General features: G+C 48.4%; 1 protein-coding gene across 3 annotated transcripts in view; it reads right to left on the bottom strand.

Moving 5' to 3' along the window:
- Positions 1-1,070: 1,070 nt before the first annotated feature.
- dlc (deltaC) overlaps positions 1,071-21,415 on the bottom strand; it is a 49,513-nt gene continuing 29,168 nt past the window's right edge. The window contains exons 8-10 of one of the 3 annotated variants that reach the window (XM_061681042.1): positions 7,113-7,782; positions 2,705-2,819; positions 1,564-1,647 (exon numbers count right to left, since the gene is read on the bottom strand). In XM_061681042.1, the coding sequence (XP_061537026.1) occupies positions 1,642-1,647; positions 2,705-2,819; positions 7,113-7,782 (791 nt within the window). In that variant the 3' untranslated portion in view covers positions 1,564-1,641. The other 2 variants (XM_061681043.1, XM_061681040.1) reach the window with 2 other exon arrangements.

Here is a 21,415-nt window from a genome sequence, read left to right as displayed (position 1 = left end):
TTTGGGCACTTTAACTTTTCCCAACACACGCATAAGCACACGCATTTAAAACACATAAGCACTCTCACACACACGTTCAACTTTCACAAACATCTGTCACACGCGCACACACACAACAAGTAACATAATCATAAATCACATACATAAAACGCACACACGCACGCAGTTGACTGTCAGTAGATGAGCTGGGAAAGGTTTGGCTGGAGGTCAAAGGTCACAGAGGGTGACGAAGTGACGACAGGTGTGTGTGTGTGTTCTCCTTTTATGTGCACTTCCTCCTCTTCACGCGTGAAACGTCCATCACGTCGTCGTTCCCAACCGCAACCTTCCCGTTCTCACACGCTGCTCATGAGGAACAATGAGAAGAGAAAGTAAAACGAAAGAAAAGTTCACGTGGGAAGAGCTTTCGAACAAACACACGATTAACACACAATTAAATCATGTCCCGTTGACCTAAAATAGTCCTGTGACCATTTACCTGCAGGAAGTACAAACATGTACAATAAATGAAACACGCACACGCACACACACACACACACAAATGAAGATTCAAGTGGAATGTAACACACACACACACACACACGCGCACAAACCAAGATTTATTTATTTATTTATTTATTTTTACCAAAAATGGTCATGCGCCCTTCGTTACGCCCAAAGTAAACAACTTAAGTTTATGCACAAATACAGAGACACAAACACGCGGCTGCACACGCAAACACACACGCAGTACAATTCCAGGAACGTCGGCGTCCGTTGACCAGCTGTTGACCCAAAATGGTCACGTGACCCGCCAACTCCAGGAAGTCACAACTTGAGTTCTTGTACACACACGCACGCGCACACGCCCACGTACCCGCACACACGCGAAGCCTTCAAAGGAACGCGGCGCTCGACGGACGCGCTGTTTACCAAAATGGCCACGCGGGGAGGAAGAAGTGCAACTTTTCAAATGTTGGAAAACTTTTCAACAGGAAGTCAAAGTCAAAAATGCAAACACACACACACACACACACACACACGCACGCACACGCACACGCACGCACAAAGTGGAGCCAAGTTTGATTTGGTCATTTATTTAGGAAAATATATTTCTTGATCGCGTTTGTTAAATATAAAAATATGAAGACGTTTATGTACAAATTAAATAAAACTGTACACATTTGTATGGTCTTAAATTAACACACACAAAAAGACACGACGCACATTTTTTGGGTATCAAAATACGACGAAGATGATGACGACGAGAGACGATGAAGATGATGAAGGCAAAGTGGAACGAAAGCAGTCCCAAACACTCGGGCACTTGGTTGTCCGTTCGCGTGATCGTTCGTCCGACTGGTCGCCGGCGACCGACGATGAAGTCGAAGGCGTCTCCCTCGTTCGCGCACGTTCCCGTCGTCGGCCAAATACGGTGATGAAAAAAAGTGCAAATGATGCCAAACAGTCCATCTTTGCTTTCTTCCTCTGCTGCTTTTTCTCTTTCCAGGGAGAAAATATATTTGAAAAAAAAAAAACAACACATCCCCTTTTTGTGTCTGCTGAGCAGCAGCCATAAATAAAAACATTTGAAAATGGGAAAAAAAAAAGAGAAAAGAAATAAAGTTGATTTCAGTCGCGGAAAACTCCGGAGACTGGAGATCAAACCTGCAGAGGAAAAAAAGAGAAAAAATGGTGACATCATGCGTGTGCGTGAGTGCGTGCGTGCGTGTGCATGTGTGTGCAAAGTTCAAACTTTCCTCAACAAAATATGCAACTTTCATCTTGAAAAAAAAAAAATCAGCTCTTTTCATGATTTTACATCCATCCATCCATTTTCCGTTCGGCGGGTCGCTGGCGTCCTGGCGCCTATCCCAGCGTCTTCGGGCGGGCGGCGGGGTCCGCCCTGAACCGGTCGCCATCCAATCGCAGGGCACACACAAACAAACAACCATTCACGCCTACGGGCAATTTAGAGTTGTCAATCAACCTAGCACGCGTGTTTTTGGGATGTGGGAGGAAAGCGGAGTGCAAAGTCCACACGGGCGGGGCCGGGGGATCGAACCCCGGTCCTCAGAACGGGGAGGCAGATGTGCTAACCGGTCGCCCGCCGCGCCACCCCGTGATTTTTACAAAGAAATCTAAAACGATGACTTCATATTTAACCAAAAACATTTGTACGGTCGTTCTTGAGAGAAAAGAAGAAAGAGCAAAACCCATTCCAGCAAGGCTCACCTCCATCGCCGCCGTTACATTCCAGACCCGTGCAAATCCACAATACGAAATATTAAAGACACCCTAGCCACGTTTTGATAGCATTTCTTTTTTTCGACGCACTTTTAAAACATTGCAAACCCATTCCAACACGTAGAACATATTGAGAGACAGCAAGAGCCACGGATAACACAACAATATCATGCAAAGAGCTCTTCCAGAGAAATTGCGTAACAGGTCGAATCACTGATGTAGCGGGACCGCCAATCGCGAATGGCGATATTGAGCGGCTTTACTGGATTGCTCCAAAACGATGACTCGACCTTTTTTTTTTTCGACATCTCCTTTTTCTTCAAAACTACAAGCGCGAAGAAAAGTGTCCTCGACCCGCTATAACTCGCTTTTCATGAGGAGACTTTTTTTGGTTCACCCCAAATGTGACTTTTTTCTCTTTCTACCTCCAAACAATCCCATTACGAGTCGTTCCGTTTGTGTGCGAGCGTGCGCGTACCTCAGTGGCGAAGACGCAGCGTTCCAGCCGCTCGGGGACGGCGAAGACGGGTTGATAGCGGACATCTTGAACCGAACTCACCGAACGAGCTGGCGTGGACGAGTCGCACTTCAGTCTAACGGAAAGACGGACACACAAAGAGTTTGACCTCACGACGCCGACTCCTTTCAAAACCACAAGATTTTACCAATGGACCGCTGTCAATTATTTTGCGAATGTATTTGTGCAGTCCCATCTTACGAGGGTTAAGTTTTATTTTTTCAAGAAAAAAAAAAAGTTCTCTTGGGCTGAGCACCTGTGGGAGGGGCCTAGGGGGTCGGGTGAAGCGGGAGCGGGCGACCTCGGCGGTCCGATCTCCGGCGACAGAAAGTGGCTCTCGGGGCGTGGAAGGTCACCTCACTGGCAGGGAAGGAGCCCGAACCGGCGTGTGAGGTCGAGAAATTCCGACTGGACATTGTCGGGCTGACGACAACGCACAGCTTGGACTCCGGTACCGGTCTTACAAGAGGGGTTGGACTCTTTTCCAATCTGGAGTTACCCTCAGCGGGTGTGGGCGCGCTGACTGGCCCCCGGCTCGGCGCCAGTACGTTGGGGTTCACCCCGGTGGACGAGAGGGTAACCTCCCTCCGCCTTCGGGTGGGGGGACGGGGTCCTGACTGTTGTTTGGGCCTATGAGCCGAACAGCGGTTCAGAGTACCCGCCTTTTAGGAGTCCTTAGACGGGGTGCTGGAGAGCGCTCCCGCTGGGGACTCTCTCGTTCTGCTGGCGGACTTCAATGCTCACGTGGGCAATGACAGTGAGACCTGGAGGGGTGTGATTGGGAAGAATCTGAACCCAGGCTGTGTTCTGTTATTGGACTTCTGTGCTCCTCACGGATTGTCCATATCGAACACCATGTTCAAACATAAGGGTGTCCACATGTGCACTTGGCACCAGGACACCCGAGGCCGCAGCCACATGTCTCGGACACTCGGGTGAAGAGAGGGGTGGAGGTGTCGACCGATCGCCGCCTGGTGGAGTTTTGGCTCCGACGGTGGTAGAAGATGCAGGTCTGGCCTGGCAGATTCAAACGTATTGTGAGGGTCTGCTGGGAATGTCTGGTAGAGTCCTCTGTCAGAAGGAGCTTCAACTCCCACCTCCGGCAGAACTTCGCCAACATCCTGGGGGAGACAGGGGTCCGAGTGGACCATCTTCAGCGCCTCCACCGTTGAGGCGGCCAACCGGAGTTGTGGCCGTAAGGTGGTCGGTGTCACTGTCAACACTGCGTATACTGGGGATGGGATGCTGCTGCCCTCGACTTGGGAGGTCACGAGTGGGTGGGCCAAACATTTCAAGGACCTCAATTCCACCGACACGCCTTCCCATGAGGAAGCGGAGTCTGGGTTCTCTGAGGCGGGCTCTCCTATCTCTGGGGTCGAGGTAAACCGAGGTGGTTACAAAGCTCCTCGGTGGCAGGGCCCCGAGGGTGGATGAGATTCGCCCGGAGTTCCTAAAGGCTCTGGATGTTGTGGGACTGTCCCGGTTGACACGCCTCTGCAACCTCACGTGGACATCGGGGACAGTGCCTCTGGATTGGCAGACTGGGGTGGTGGTCCAGAAGGGGGGACCGGAGGGTGTGTTCCAACTGCAGGGGGATCACACTCCATCACACTCCTCAGCCTCCCCGGTAAAGGTCTATTCAGGGGTGCCGGAGAGGAGGGTCCGTCGGGAAATCAAATCTCGTTTTCAGGAGGAACAGTGTGGTTTTCGTCCTGGCCGTGGAACAGTAGACCAGCTCTACACCCTCGGCAGGATACTCGAGGGTGCGTGGGAGTTCGCCCAACCAGTGTACGTGTGTTTTGTGGGCTTGGAGAAGGCGTTCGACCGTGTCCCGCGGGGGGTCCAGTGGGGAGTGCTTCGGGGGCACGGGGTACCGAACCCCCTGATACGGGCTGTTCGGTCCTTGTAGGACCGGTGTCAGAGTTCGGTCCGCATATCCGGCAGTAAGTCGGACTCGTTCCCGATTAGGGTCGGACTCCGCCAAGGCTGCCCTTTGTCACCGATTCTGTTCGTAACTTTTATGGACAGAATTTCAAAGCGCAGCCGAGGCGTAGAGGGGGTCCGGTTTGGTGGCCTCACTATTGCGTCTCTGCTTTTTGCAGCTGATGCGGTTCTGTTGGCTTCATCAAGCCGCGATCTCCGACTCTCACCGGAGCGCTTCGCAGCCGAGTGCGAAGCGGCCGGGATGAGAATCGGCACCTCCGAATCCGAGACCGTGGTCCTCGATCGGAAAAAGGCGGCGTGCCCCCTCCGGGTCGGGGATGAGATCCTGCCCCGAGCGGAGGAGTTCCAGTATCTCGGGGTCTCGTTCACGAGCGAGCGAAGAACGGAACGGGAGATCGACAGGCGGATCGGTGCGGCGTCTGCGGCGATGCGGACTTTGTATCCGTCTGTCTCGGGATTTTCCATTTAGCGGTTGACCTACGTGCCTACCCTGTGAGCTGTGGGTCGTGACCGAAAGAACGAGATCCCGGATACAAGAGGCCGAAATGAGTTTCCTCCCTTCGAGATAGAGGGAGAAGCTCGGAGTAGAGCCGCTGCTCCTCCGCATCGAGAGGAGGCAGATGAGGTGGCCGGGGCATCTGGTCAGGTGTATTGGGCACGTCCCACTGGGAGGAGACCCCAGGAACGACCGAGGACACGCTGGCCCGGGAACACCTCTGTATGCCCCCGAAGAGCTGGATGAAGTGGCTGGGGAGAGGGAAGTCTGCTGCCCTCGGGACCCGACCTCCGATAAGTGGAAGAAAATGGATGGATGGATGGATGGAAGAAAAAAGGTTTTTTTCAATCAAAAAAAATACTACTTCCAAATAAAATGTTTTATTTTTTATATTTTATGTTTTATATTTATTTTTAAAAGTCACAGCTTCACAAGAAAAACATTTTTCTGGAAAAATATTTTGGGGAAAAAAGCACACTGGTAAGAGTAAAGTTGTTGAATTATATTTTTACAATTTATTCCCCCAAAAAAGGTCATACATTTTAGTGCTAAAATGTCATTTTTAAATGATTAAAACAAGTTGTAATCTTCAAAACAAAAAAAATGTAAAATATTTAGACATATTTCTTCAATCCAATTTTTGCTTTGATGAAAGTAATATTTCTGAGGGAAATTATTTCATATAGTTTTGTTTTTTCAATATATTATAAATAGTATTGATCGTACTCTTTAGAAAGAGAAAATGGTGAGAAATGTTTGGACCAAAAAAAGAGATTTTTTGTTTTTTTTGAGAACTTTTTATTTATTTATTTTTTTTTAAAAAAATTTTTTTACAAATTAATGATTTTCTTTAAAATACTCAAAGAATAGACTCAAAGTCTACCGCATGAGTAAATTCAATATGAATAATATTTCCGTCCTATTAAAAAGTCATACCTTTGAAAGACCAAGGTTTCCATCCATCCATTTTCTGAGCCGCTTCTCCTCACGCGGGTCACGGGCGTGCCGGAGCCTATCCCGGCCGTCATCGGGGAGGAGGCGGGGTCCGCCCTGAACCGGTCGCCAGCCAATCGCAGGGCACATACGGACAAACAACCATCCGCACTCACATTCACACCTACGGGCAATTGAGAGTCTCCAACTCATGCATGTTTTTGGGATGCGGGAGGAAAGCGGAGCGCCCGGAGAAAAGCCACGCAGGCACGGGCAGAACACGCAAACGCCACACGGGCGGGGTCGGATTTGAACCCGCAACCTCGCAACTGTGAGGCAGACGCTCTAACCGGTCGGTCGCCGTGCCGCCAGACCAAGGTTTCAAAAGTGTTGATTATTTATTCATTTAACCAAAAATTCATATTCTTTAGAAAAAAGTCAATAAAATCTTGTAATCTTATGCGAATGAATTTTTTGACAAATCAATTCTTATTTGGTTTTGACAAAAAACCCAAAACGTTTTTTGTTGTTGTTGTTTTTTTGGGGCGGCACGTTAGAAAACCGGTTTGCACATCTGCCTCACAGTTGTGAGGACCGCGGTTCGATCCCCGCGGGGCCCCGCCCGTGTGGAGTTTGCGTGTTCTCCCCGCGCCTGCGTGGCTTTTCTCCGGGCGCTCCGCTTTCCTCCCGCATCCCAAAAACAAGCACGGTCGGTTCATTGACGACTCTAAATCGCCCGTAGGTGTGGCTGTGAGTGCGAACGGTCGGTTGTTTGTCTGCGCCCTGCGATTGGCTGGCGACCGGTTGAGGGCGTGCCCCGCCTCCCGCCCGATGATAGCTGCGATAGGCTCCGGCACGCCCGCGACCCGCGTGAGGAGAAGCGTGGCAGAAAAGGGATGCATGTTTCAAGATGTGAAATCCTATTTTCTCAAGAATACAGCGATGAGGATGTTTATATTTTTGGGAGCTAAAATCAAATCTCAAAGTATTTGTTACCTGTCAAACTTGTGTTGCTCCTTGGCCAGGTTGCAGTCGGTCGCCATTTTGTTTTTGAAGATAGCCCCGCGGCCGGCTCCGCCCCCACCCAGCGCCGCGTCCTTATTGGACATTTTGACGTGTCCCCCGGGCAGGAGGAAGCTCTCCTTGGCCGCCGGGCGGTTGTTGACGGCCTCCAGGTCGTTCTTGACGGACGTCGACATGGCCGCCAACTCGTTGCCCCGCCGCAGCTGCCGCAGGACGAAGACGGCGGCGGCCACCAGGAGGCTCAACGTCACCGTGCCCAACACACAGGCGGCAGCCAGCGCGGCGGGGAAGGGGTCCCGGGGAGGCCGCGCAGACGGCGCGGCCGACTCGGGCTCGACGCCGTACTCGCAGCGCGCCCCCATGAATCCCGGCGGGCACTGGCACACGGGCCCGGAGAAGTGGGCGAAGCAGTGGCCGCCGTTGTGGCACGGGAAGCGGTCGCAGGGGCTGGCGCGCAACGAGCAGTCCTTGCCCGCAAAGCCCAGCGTGCACGTGCACTTGAAGTCGGCCACTCCGTCCGCGCAAGTGCCGGCGTTGCGGCACGGGCCGCTGGCGCAGTCGTCCACATTGGTCTCGCAGCGAGGGCCCGCGAAGCCCGCACGACAGCGGCAAACCGCGCCCCCCGAGTCCACGCACTCGCCGCCTGAACGGAACACAACGCACAAAAAAACAACTGATCTTAGCATGCCGTCCGACCGTCAAAACCACATCAGCCTTTCAAAATTAGCTTGGCATATTATCCTTCAAAAACACCTCAAAAACATTATTTCAGGACGTGAGCCTTCAAATCAACTTTCAAAACAACAATTTAACAATTCCACCTTCAAAGCACATTCGTGTAACACGTTAGCCTTATAAATGAATTCAAAACACATAACTTTAAACACCCTGTAAAAACGTGTTATCATCCTTCAAAAATACATTCATCCATTTTCTTTACCGCTTCTCCTCACGCGGGGGCGCGGGCGTGCCGGAGCCTATCCCAGCGATTTTCGGGCGAGTGGCGGGGCTCACCAGCCAATCGCAGGGCACACACATAGAGACAAACAACCATTGGCACTCACGTTCACACCTACGGGCAATTTAGAGTCTTCAATCAAGCTAGCGGGCACGTTTTGGGGATGCGGGAGGAAACCGGAGGACCCGGAGAAAAGCCACACGGGCGCGGGGAGAACACGCAAACTCCACAGAGGCGGGGCCGGGGATCGAACCCCGCTCCTCAGAACTGGGAGGCAGACGTGCTAACCGGTCGCCCACCGCGCCGGCTCAAAAACACATTGAAAACATGATCTTGTCACATTAGCTTTCAAAACGCATTCAAGCTTCACTAGTTATCCTTACAAACACGTTTAAAAGTCAGTTTAGCACATTCGCTTTACAAAATAGCTTCAAACCCTTTTAGCTTAGCATGTTACCTCAGGATATATGAATTTAGCACATTAGCTTGCAAATACACACAATTGTTTATTCTTTGGTGACCAGGTAAGGCAATCGAGATCGGTTTTTCATTTACAATGCCAACCCGGAGGCAATTTAAGGTTCAGGGTCTTGCCCGAGGGCACTTCGACAGCGGACAGCGGGAGCCGGGATTCAAAAGGGAGTCACTCGATGACCCCCCCCCCTCTACCGACTGAGCCAAAAATAAACACGTTATCTTCGCATATCAGGTGTAAAAAGCAAACCTGTGATACAAATAAATGCAAGCGAAACACATCATACTTCCAAAATAAGCATCTGACTGATCATCAATACAAAGCCTTCAAAACATGTGAACTTAGCAAGCTAGCCTTCCCAAAAATGGTTAGCTTAGCAGGTCGTCCCGGTTACTTATCAATTCCATCCATCCGTTTTCCGAGCCGCTTCTCCTCACGAGGGTCGCGGGCGTGCCGGAGCCTATCCCGGCTATCGTGGGGCGGGAGGCGGGGTACGCCCCGAATTGGTTGCCAGCCAATCCTCATAACTGCGAGGCAGACGCTCTGACCGGTCGTCCACCGTGTTGCCCGCTTATTACTTGAATCGTCAAAACTACTTGGAGAAACACGTTAGCGTTGAAAACCATACTTGGTACGCAGGATCTGGAACCTGGTGTGCCAGGGTTCCAAGATCAACATTTGCAAGGAGGCCTACAAAGCTGACTTAGTAGGCAGAGTTATTTCATTCGACAAATGAAGAAATGAAGCCAAACTTGAAGAACTAGACAGAAAAAAAGTAAGGAGAATGCCAAAGCTCCATCCAATGAATTAGATAAAACAATCTCACTCAAGTGTGAACGTAATGATATAAAGTCTGAAAAAATCTGGAAAGCGTCGTATCGCACAAAACGGAACTATTACAAGTTCCATGGGGGAAACAAAACGCTCCGGCTTTGAGCGAGAAGAAAATGAGCGCACAATATGTCAAATGAAATCCGCTCGCGGTCAGGTCGTCGCTGATCCTACAGACATTAACGGTCGATATTTCCAGTGCTATCAAAACTTGGACATTTCCAAAAACGAGACAGACAGAATTTGAAATAAGTGTATGTTCCCTCACTTAGAGGAAGGTGAGGTATGCCAAAAATGCAATCGCTTCAATGAGAAAGAATAAAGGCAGTTATTCCAGTCATACGTAAAAAGGCTAAGGATGCTAAAGGGCTCTTATTGACCTATTTCTTTATTAAACCTTGCTGTGAAATGTACTCAAATTATATCGAATAGATTAAACCCGTTTCTGACACGTCTGGTGCACCCATATATATGTATATATATATACATACATACATATACACACACACACACACACACACACAGGAGAAACTCATTTTGTCAGTGCAGATGACAGTTTAAAATCATTTGTTCCAAAATAGACCAGGTGAGGATTTCGCAAATAGAAGATGCCGGGAAGGCATTTGACCAAACGGGATGGCCGTCTTTCAAAATTCGACACAGGCGCAAGCTTGGCGACGATTTTATTTCGATGAGAAAATTGCTTTATGCCGACCCTGCTCTGGTGTTCTTACACAGCAAATATGATCTCCGCGTATGAATCGATCTCGAGGAACTTTCTCCTGTGATTTGAGATCTGGCGATTGAGCCACTCGCTGAAAGCATCACTGAAATCATCCGATACGACGCGTTTGATTTTTGGCTTTGAATTGGAGAAAACATCGAGGAAAATGTTGTTGTACGCAGGTAACGTGTTGCTGTATATCACTGGAGCAGAAACTACCACGCGTGCTCCCTTTCGTCAACCAAATCTAGCGGGTTGCTTCTCTGGATATCTGCTAGACGTAAATAAGGGCGAACCTTTGCTTGGAGACATAATCAACTCCTCCTGGCACCAAAACAATCTTCAGCGTAGCCCAGGATCAATTCACATATCCAGGATTTCAGATAACAAAATGTTACACCGCTCCATATAAGGTCAACTTCCCGCCTTTCGGATCTAAACTGCAGTCCGACATACATTCCTGGCACACGCTTCCTATTTCGCTACTCGGTAGGATTTGTTTTGTTTTTTTCCTCTCCAAATTCTCCATTTATTTCAAAACCCAAATCTTTGTTTCAAAGAGTTCAACTATCATCGTTCCAGTCTTACGGCATTACCAAATTCCACTTTCGCAAGCCTAAAAAAGGAGTATTGGCGTTCGCGGACTTTTTGGCATACTGCCGGACCTCGCGCATCCGATTGACGATTTATCGGTTCGGTAAAAGTGTGAAATGTGTCCCGCGGCTGGATTTGGACCAAAAAAAAACACGTCAACCTTTCCTCTGCCGATAGGAAAAAATGACAATGTAATCATCCGTAATCCTATCCCGACAGTATTTTCAAACAAATCGGATCATACTCCACTTGCAGGAAACCCGTCTTTCAAGCAAACAAACTTAGACTCAACATTTCAAACCGCTATTCACCACTTTGAGGCAATTGAGGCAGATCCAAGAAACATAATCTTCAGGTATTTACAGATAAGGGATTATGTGAGAAGGCACCTGCATCACGAGGAGGCTTTTGCTCACTCCCATCTTGATGAAGGCCTTCGATTTGATCCAAATTCGGAGACCTTCGTCTCGCGTATCGATGCCGATTTGATGCGAATTGATTCGGTTAAGTCCGCGTCAATAAAATCCAGACGAGAGGAGGAATTGGGCATCATCATCATCATCATCATCATCATCACTGTTCAACAACGGGAAGGGTCGGAGAAGGTTCAGAAACGCTTTCGCGATGCAAAGCACTCTTTCGCTCAATTTAAGGCGCCGACTTTGCGTTTCTAAAGCAAGATGGCGCAACACCCGCCCTGCGATAAGAAAGGTCGCTTGTCAGAAAACACTCTCGGCCACACTAGTTTTGTTCAGCGATACCGGAGAGACATTTTGAAATCACGTCTGAAACCCTTCAACTACAGCTGAAACCCGAACCTTTGGCAATTATTCTGGGAACGTCTGACGAATCGTGCGCAAGGATCTTTCGTATCGTAGCAATTGCTTTCTGGCACAGCGGAAGAAGAAAAGACACACTGGCTTAAGGACCTTCCTTACAAACACGCTTCGTCCGGAAAGAATACGCTTCACTCTCTCCGATAGACGTTCAGTGTTTAACGAAATAAGGCGAGCAAACTTGATTGCAGCCCGTGCAATCAAGTTTGGGTGCATTTATTGTCTCCCTTCTTCATTGGGACAGACAGGCAGCTGGGTAGTTGTTGTTGTTGTTGTTTTGTTTTTGACGTTTCGTACACTGTAGTTCATACATTCATTCCCCCCCCTGGCCCCCATCCCCTTTTTGTTATAATACAAAACAGAGCAGATATTTTATTTACAACTGGAATTTGTACCGTACAAATACGAAATCTGCTTTATAATAATATCTACCAAACAAAAAACACATTGGCCTAGTGCCTCATCCTTCAAAAACACCTTTCAAATGTATGACTTAAGCACGTCAGCCTTCAGAAAGACTTTAGCTTCGTACCTCAGTTTGAAAAAAAAAAAAACCCCAAAAAACGTAAAGATTTAAAAACACAAAACATCTGTCCTTTCCGCTCCAGCCTATACACTGCACAGGCGCATGGCGCAGCATCGGCGTGCGGCTTCTTCAGGTCCAGAATCAGCGGTTCATTTGCATCTCAAGAAGTAGGGACCTGCCTTTGAGGACAACAAGGTCCGCAATTCTGGTTTGAAAGAAGCGTAAAAGAAGCCGTCGATGTCGGACATCTCTCCCCCAAAGGTGGCCTCGTTCGACGGTAACCAGTTGTTTGGCCGCGAGACGAGGGAACGACCGATTGGTATGCAGGACGGTCGTCTCGCTAACCACCACCGCGACGACGACGACGACGACGACGCCCTGCTGTTGACCACCCACCCACATCGGGAATTTTGAACTGATCTTCTTCATGTTACTTTTTTATTTTAAAACCTAGTCCCGTTTTTTTCGCAGAAACACCCGCTTATTCACGTTTTTGTTTTTGTTTTATCCGATCCCGCTTATTTTATTATTATTATTATTATTTTTTTAATGGTAATTGTAACGGGCCTGAATTATTTGCGAACTTTTTCCATTTCCGGGGGTTCATTTATAGGAATGAATTAATTACCTAATGAAAGTCAATAGAGTACAATATACAGTACAGTATAAAGTACCATAAATTCAAGAAATAAGTGAACAAAACTATATTGAAAATGCATGAATGAATAAATGTAAACAAATGTATTTCTTTAAAAGGAAATAAAATAACATTCATTAAAATATTTTATTAAAAGTTAAACTCATTAAGGCATCACCTGTTTAGAAGATGCGTGTCAACAAATTTATTCAAATAAAGAAATTCGTTTTGAAAAACGAATTTAAAAACGTTTTTAATCCAAATAATCAAAAAACTAATCCTATTTAAAGAAGCATGTCATCAAATATATTTGAATAAATAAAGACATTCAAAAGGGACAAATAATACTAAAACTAATCCAAATAACCAAAGTCAAACTAATCCAAGTAAAAGTATCGAACTTCACTAATTGCCGAACTATTTAGAAGAAGAATGTAATGTTTCAAATGTAATTGGATAAAAAAACATGGACGTAAAAGTGATCAAGATCTATGATGTCATCTAAACGCGGCCGTATCGCGGAAAGCTGACGCCCGCCTCGGCCGACGTCACCCGTGACCGCTCGCCGCTCAGTCAAGCCGACGGGCCGCTACGCCATCTTACATGGATCCGAATCAGCAAATCAGCAAATCAGCTGATGGTTTCCAGATTTGTTTGCGGCCGCTTGAGGGGGGAAAAAAAAAAAAGAGGAGATTTTCTTCAGTGCATTCAAAGTGCCAAAGTGTTTAACTTTTGCAAAGTTTTGGGAACAAAACCGCCAGACGAGCTGATGCCTCCCAGTTGACATTATGAGAAACGCACGCACATACGTGTGTATAAATATATACACCCTTTCCAAAAAATGTGACTATCATGGAAAAGTTTATTTATTTCCATAAGAAATGTTTCCACCCTGAACCGGTCGCCGTCCAATCGCAGGGCACGTACAAACAAACAACCATCCGCACTCACATTCACACCTACGGTGCAATTTAGAGTCTTCCATCAAGCTAGCACGCATGTTTTTGGGATGCGGGAGGAAAGCGGAGCGCCCGGAGAAAAGCCACGCAGGCACGGGCACAACGTGCGAACTCCAGGCAGGGGGGGCCGGGGATTGAACCCCGGTCCTCACAACTGTGAAGCAGATGTGCTAACCAGTCAACCGCCGTGCCGCTCCTTTGTATTCATAGAAAATAAAATTAAAACAGTATTATACTGATATCATATATGTATTCAACATGCAATGTATTATAATAAGAAGAATAAAAGAATGCTAGTACAGGAAATCATACAAGGACAAATTCAAGAATAATCAAGTCGAATCTCATTGAGATTTTGTTACGGTGCAACCAATACCATTGTCACGTCATCTTTCATGAGGTTAATATGTTACGTTTGCTGATAAAAATGTTTGTTCCACAGTGCAAACTGTTAAAACGTTTGGGGTGAAATTGTCAGAGTGAGACATCTTCTCTTTAAGGATCGTTTGGTTAGCCAGCAACGTAAGAGCAACTTCCCGCTCACCGACGATCTTCGACGTCGGGAGAAGTCGAGCGGCTCGTCGACTCGTCACAGTACAAGCGAACGAACGGCTCATGTCGCGTTGAATTGTGCGCTAAACATTTCTGCCTCGGGAAACGTTCGTCTTCGGGCGAGCTCTGATCTGATCTGATTCGCATCAACGCAAGAGACCTCCGTGAGAGCAAGAAGAGAAGCCCTTGCGTACGGAGCTTTCCTTATTAGACGGCCGGCGGTCTAGCTTCACAGACAGCCGGCGCCGTCGTGAGGACAGCGCAAGTATAGCGTGACGGCCGTTGTGTGTTTTGGTGTTAATTCCATTTGCAGATGATCGAACTGACTATCCAGTGAGCCAACGTTGCAAAGGAAGAGGAGCGGTGTTCCGCGAGGGCTAGCTAGCGCTGGTCACCTTAGCCGTTAGCCCACCGCGACAACCGCGCTGCCGCACGCGGCCGGCTCGCTCCCGCGTCGGCTCGAGCCGCTAGGCGAGTCCGTCGCTCTCCGAAGGGGCGCGAGCGTCGTACTTACGAGCTCAAAGTCACCGGACGCGCGTCATTTCAGCCAGAGCTGGCGATCGTATGCTAATTTCCTGCAGATCTGGACCATTTTTGTTGTGTTAGGCGAATAATTGGAGTGAAAATAGCGACGACTGGCCCGAGCCGATGCAAACAGCGACGCTCATGTTATCGGTCCGGTTTTTTTCGGTATCGGACCGATAACGGTGGTGTCATTTTTTCCCTGAGTTGTTAACGGGCATCACTACTAAAAATTCCTATCAAGTATGTTCTTCTGAAGAAAGGTCAGAGGGCAAAGCTCCCATGAGCGAAACGGCTTGCCCAAAGTTACGTGATTTGACTCTCGCTTCCAGCATGAAGTTGCTCCCCCTTACAAAGCACCGAGGAACGACTTGCAGGTCGCCTCCTATCCATATGTAGAAATCAACAACAAAGCCTTGAAAGCCTTTAAGCGCTACCTGCGGTACTTGTCCGACACCTTCATAGATCTGTCTTTTTCTTTTGCTGATGAGGCACCTGGCTGATATGAAGAACAGGATCTTACAGAATCTTTCTTCAAGCCCCGGGCGGGTACCTGGAAAGCCCTCAAGCGCTGAACAGCTTTCCGCAAATTTCCGCACAAGCCAGTGCAAACTGTAGGTCGGTCCCAAGCCCAGAGAATTGCGTCAGGAAGGGCATCCGGCTTAAAACTTTGCCAAACAAATATGAGCGTTCATCCAAAGGATTCCATACCGGATCGGTCATGACCCGGGTTAACAACGTCCGGCGCCGGTGGAAATTCAGCTACTGTGGGTCGAAGTCGAAGAAGAAGAGGTGGAAAGCGGGTTCTTCGGCAGAAAGAGAAGAGGAAAGCACAGAGCTTAGAACTGAATGTGGGGACTTTGAATGTTGGGACTATGACAGGAAAAGCTGAATGTTGGGACTATGACAGGAAAAGCTCTGGAGTTGGTTGACATGATGATTAGGAGAAAGGTTGATATATTGTGTGTCCAGGAGACCAGGTGGAAAGGCAGTAAGGCTCGACGTTTAGGGGCAGGGTTGAAATGATTTGACCATGGTGGAGATGGGAAGAGAAATGGAGTCGGGGTTATTTTAAAAGAAGAGTTGGCTAAGAATGTCTTGGAGGTGCAAAGAGTTTCAGATCGAGTGATGAGGCTGAAACTTGAAATTGAGGGTGTTGTGTGTAATGTGATTCGTGGCTATGCCCCACAGGTAGGGTGGGACCTAGAGGTGAAAGAGAAATTCTGGAAGGAGCTAGACGAAGTAGTTCTGAGGATCCCAGACAGAGAGAGAGTCGTGATTGGTGGAGATTGTAATGGACATGTTGGGGAAGGAAACGGGGGTGATGAAGAAGTCGTGGGTAAGTACGGCATCCAGGAAAGGAGCTTGGAGGGACAGATGGTGGTAGACTTTGCAACAAGGACGCAAATGGCTGTAATGAACACTTTTTTCCAGAAGAGGGAGGAACATAGGGTGACCTACAAGAGCGGCGGTAGAAGCACGCAGGTGGATTACATCTTGCGCAGACGATGTAGTCTGAAGGACGTTACCGACTGTAAGGTAGTGGGAGGGGAGAGTGTGGCTAGACAGCGAAGAGGATGACTCTGGTGGTGGAGAGGAAGATTAGGAAGACAAAGGCAGAGAAGAGAACCATGTGGTGGAAGCTGAGAAAGGACGAGTGTTGTGCAGCTTTTCGGGAAGAGGTGAGACAGGCTCTCGGTGGACGGAGGAGCTTCCAGAAGACTGGACCGCTGCAGCCGAGGTGATCAGAGAGGCAGGCAGGAGAGTACTTGGTGTATCTTCTGGCGGGAAAGGAGAGAAGGAGACTTGGTGGTGGAACCTCACAGTACAGGAAATCATACAAGGAAAAAGGTTCGCTCAGAAGAAGTGGGAGACCGAGAGGACCGAGGAGAGGAGAAAGGAATACATTGAGATGCGACGTGGGGCAAAGGCCAAACGAGGCATATGAGGACATGTATGCCAGGTTGGACACGAAAGAAGGAGAAAAGGATCTATACAGGCTGGCCAGACAGAGGGATAGAGATGGGAAGGATGTGCAGCAGGTTAGGGTGATTAAGAAGAGAAATGGAAATGTGTGGAGTGGTGCCAGCAGTGTGCTAGCGAGATGGAAAGAATACTTTGAGGAGTTGATGAATGAGGAAAATGAGAGAGTAGAAGAGGCAAGTGTGGTGGACCAGGAAGTGAGTTAGAAAGACATTAAAGAGGATGAAAAATGGAAAGGCAGTTGGTCCTGATGACATTCTTGGGGAGGTCTGAAGCATCTAGGAGAGGCGGCTGTGGAGTTTTTGACCAGCTTGTTCAGAAGAATTCTAGCGCGTGAGAAGATGCGTAAGGACTGGAGGAAAAGTATGCTGGTGCCCATTTTTAAGAACAAAGGTGATGTGCAGAGCTGTGGGAACTAGAGAGGAATAAAGTGGACGAGCCACACAATGAAGTTGTGGGAAAGAGTAGCGGAGGCTAGACTGAGAACAGAAGTGAGTATTTGCGAGCAACGGTATGGTTTCATGCCTGGAAAGAGGACCACAGATGCATTATTTGCCTTGAGGATGTTGATGGGAAAGTACAGAGAAGGTCAGAAGGAGCTACATTGCGTCTTTGTAGGTCTAGAGAAAGCTTATGACAGAGTACCCAGAGAGGAACTGTGGTACTGCATGCGGAAGTCTGGAGTGGCAGAGAAGTATGTGAGAATAATACAGGACATGTACGAGGGCAGCAGAACAGCGGTGAGGTGTGCGGTAGGTGTGACAGACGAATTTAAGGTGGAGGTGGGACTGCATCAGGGATCGGCCCTGAGCCCCTTCCTGTTTGCAGTGGTGATGGATAGGCTGACAAATGAGGTTAGACTGGAATCCCCGTGGACCTTTATGTTTGCAGATGACATTGTGATCTGCACTGAAAGCAGGGAGAACATGGAGAAAGATGGAGGCATGCACTAGAAAGCAGAGGAATGAAGATTAGCCGAGGTAAAACAGAATATATGTGCATGAATGAGAGGGGTGGTGGGGGAAGAGTGAGGCTACAGGGAGAAGAGATAGTGAGGGTGCAGGACTTGAAATACTTCGGGTCAACCGTCCAGAGCAATGGGGAGTGTGGTCAGGAAGTGAAGAAACGGGTCCGAGCGGGTTGGAACGGGTGGAGGAAGGCGTCAGGTGTGTTATGTGACAGAAGAGTCTCTGCGAGGATGAAGGGCAAAGTTTAGAAGACAGTGGTGAGGCCGGCCACGATGGACGGATTAGAGACGGTGGCACTGAAGAGACGACAGGAAGCAGAGCCGGACGTGGCGGAAATGAAGATGTTGAGGTTCGCGCTCGGAGTGACCGGGTTGGATACAATTAGAAATGAGCTCATCAGAGGGACAGCTGAGGTTCCACGTTTTGGAGACAAAGTTAGAGAGAGAGCAGACTTGGATGGTTTGGGCACGTCCAGAGGAGAAATAGGGAGTCTATTGGTAGAAGGATGACGAGGATGGAGCTGCCAGGCAAGAGCGCGAGAGGAAGAGCAAAGAGAAGGTGGATGGATGTCGTGAGGGAAGACATGAGGGCCGTTGGTTCTCGAGAGGAGGATGCGGGAGATAGGCCGACATGGGAAAGGGTGACGAGCTGGGGCGACCCCGAAAGGGACAAGCCCGAAGGAAAAGGAGATTAAGGACGATAACAACTGGTCGTAATTCGACTGAAAAATATTTGCAGGATTATTAATGACACACGTGGGGGTTGGCCATGTGGCCACCCTTCAGTCTACGGTGGCTACGGTGGGGCCTCTTTGGTCCCACAAAGCTCCCCCCTCCTTGTACGCCGCTGTCGTTCTTTCAAAAGCTACAAATATTTCTTTGACAGCCGCAGGCGCATTTAGCAATGCTTTCAAATTTTCACACAATCACATTCGCAAGACTTTACACTCCCACTTGATCTTTGCCGAGTCATGCGTTGATCAAAAAAGCGTATCTCAGTGGCTAGCGAGCTAAGCTAAGCTAGCGAGCTTGATAGGCTTCAACGTGCATCGAGGCGAGTCTCTCTCTCTCACACACAGCCATATGAATAATTTCTCACTCGTCGCCTTCTCATCCGCTATCCACCAGTCAGGCCGATGTCTTCATCAATAAAAGTCGATACATCGATCTAATGAATGAATCGTTACACACCTACACACCATCCATCCATCCGTCCGTTTTCTGAGCCGCTTCTCCTCACGCGGGTCGCGGGCGTGCCGGAGCCTATCCCAGCTATCTTCGGGCAGGAGGCGGGGTACACCCTCAACTGGTTGCCAGCCCATCGCAGGGCACATAGAAACAAACAACCATTCGCACTCACATGCACGCCTACGGGCAATTTAGAGTCTGCAATGAATGCGTGTTTTTGGGATGCGGGAGGAAATCGGAGTGCCCGGAGAAAAGCCACGCAGGCACGGGGAGAACGTGCAAACTCCACACAGGCGGGGCCCCGCGGGGATTGAACCCCGGTCCTCGCAACTGCGAGGCTGACGCTCTAACCAGTCGGCCGCCGTGCCGCCACCTACACACCATGTATAGAAAATATTGTTTTCTCGCCCACAAACTAGTGGCGGTGGAGAAAGATCAGAAGACAGCGGTGGTGATGGATGGAGCAATCCCGAGTGAACGCAACATCTGGAAAAAGTCACATGAAAAGCAGGACAAATGCCAAGGACTGAAGGAAGAACGAGAGCAAATGCGGATGGTGAAGGAAATAGCGGTGCCTGTCGCGATCGGGGCACTGGGAGGCGGGCTCCGGCAGATGCCGGGAACAACATCCGACATCTAGCTCCATCCGGAAGAGCGCAATACTGGGAAAAGATAAGATCCTGCGCAGAACCCTCAAGCTCCCAGGCCTCCGGCAGAGAACCCGAGCTCCAAGGAGAGACCGCCCGCCCGGGCGGGCCACAGAAGGATTTGTAATCTCTATTGGAGAGGGACAAAATCGACAGTCACGCTGCGGTTCCTATCTTGATTTTGCGGTGATGGTTTTCAGTTCAGTTCGGTCGGGTATTACGTTGACTTTTAAGAAAATCAATTATGTCTTGTATATTTAGTATTATTATTATTTGAACAACTTTTTATGAATGAGAACTCTATCTTTTGCTCATCTATCTATCTATGCCAGCAGCAAGTCATTGCTTCTTGCCAATATATCAGCTGGGTTCAACTAAACAAGCCCAGATTTCACGCCAAGTACATTTGATCATTATTTTTAGTATTCATGCTTTTTGTGATATTTTTGTTTGGTGGTGAACTGTTTGACATTTTCAAATGTCAAACAGTTGCGTTGGCTCAACAAAGGTCGTAAAACGCTGATGAAGTCAAGTTTATTTGTTTCTCCCTTAATCACAAAAGAGTCTCCAAGGGCTTCACATGCCCACAGTTGGCAAAGATTGACGACACACTGGAAAACACAGATCTAATCTTTACTGTCCTAAATAAAGCTCGAGTTTTGAAATCAGTCTGATGTGGCGACTGACATGTTTGCGAGAACATTGCGATTCCCAGCAAGTTGTAATTTCTTCAACACAAGATCGCCGGTGCATAAAATGAACACGTTAGAAGTCCGTTTTATGCACCAGAGATCTCGCGTCGGAGTGCTAATCTCGTTTCCGGTGTCGGTCGCCAGTCTCTTTCGGGTCCCGGCGGGCGTAGCCGAACTTCGCACGACCGATAGTGCACGAACAAGCGAGGAAATGTGCGGCGCGGGGGAGAGCCGTACGGATTTTGAATCCCGCTCGTGTAGCGAATGAGGCGCTGCAAGACGGTTGGCAGCTGCGTCGCCGGAGGAGCACGAGGCAAGCGGCGCGTCCGCCCGGCCTCGTCGACTACTCGAGTGGGAGTCGAGGCACGGGACAAAAAAACACGAGCGCCGCGTGCCCGACCCGAAGCCGATCCACCCCTAATATAGACATACACGTTTTACAGATACCAAACATGAGCTAACTCCTTACGTGACATTCACGTTATGAAAAAAAGTGCGACCCTCCCTGACACATTTTGAAGCTCACCTCGTACACATGGAAAAAGTCCTTAATTTGATCATGGAAATCAGTTAAAAACATCATTCAAATGTGGTAAAGAGAGATTTTTAATTTTCACCTCTTTTCCTGGAAAATAATACAATAACATACATCAGTTACCGCACACAGTATTAATCATGTGCAACCGACGCACACGTTCGAATTAAGTACATTCAAATGACTTATTTTCCCCCCCCAGTGCAAGTGTCTGATGGAGCCAAAACAGGAAAAATAATGACATTTGCATTCTTGCGAGGCGAGTACGCTAACGGTTCAGCGAGACGTACTCTTTTTGCACCGTCCGCCGAGGTTGACCAGAGTTTGTCCCATGTGCTGCTATTCGCTACTTCAGTAAAAGTAGTGACAGTCGTCCAAAAAAACAAGTCTGCTCAAAGTCAACGTACAAAAGCCAGTCCTTTCCTGAAGTCAAAGTACAAAAGTGCACATCATAGACCCCAATTCCAAACCAAGTTGGGACGTCGTGTTAAACACGAATAAAAACAGCAGACAATCATTTGCAAATCATGTTCAACCTATATTTCATCGAATCCACTACAAAGACAAGATATTTCATGTTCAAACTGATCGACGTGATTGTTTTGAGCAAATAATCATGAACTTAGAATTTAGAACTTAGAACGTCGTCA

Source organism: Phycodurus eques, chromosome 7 (assembly GCF_024500275.1).
Source record: "Phycodurus eques isolate BA_2022a chromosome 7, UOR_Pequ_1.1, whole genome shotgun sequence".
Classification (NCBI taxonomy): domain Eukaryota; kingdom Metazoa; phylum Chordata; class Actinopteri; order Syngnathiformes; family Syngnathidae; genus Phycodurus; species Phycodurus eques.
This window is presented reverse-complemented; position numbering and strand designations above follow the sequence as displayed.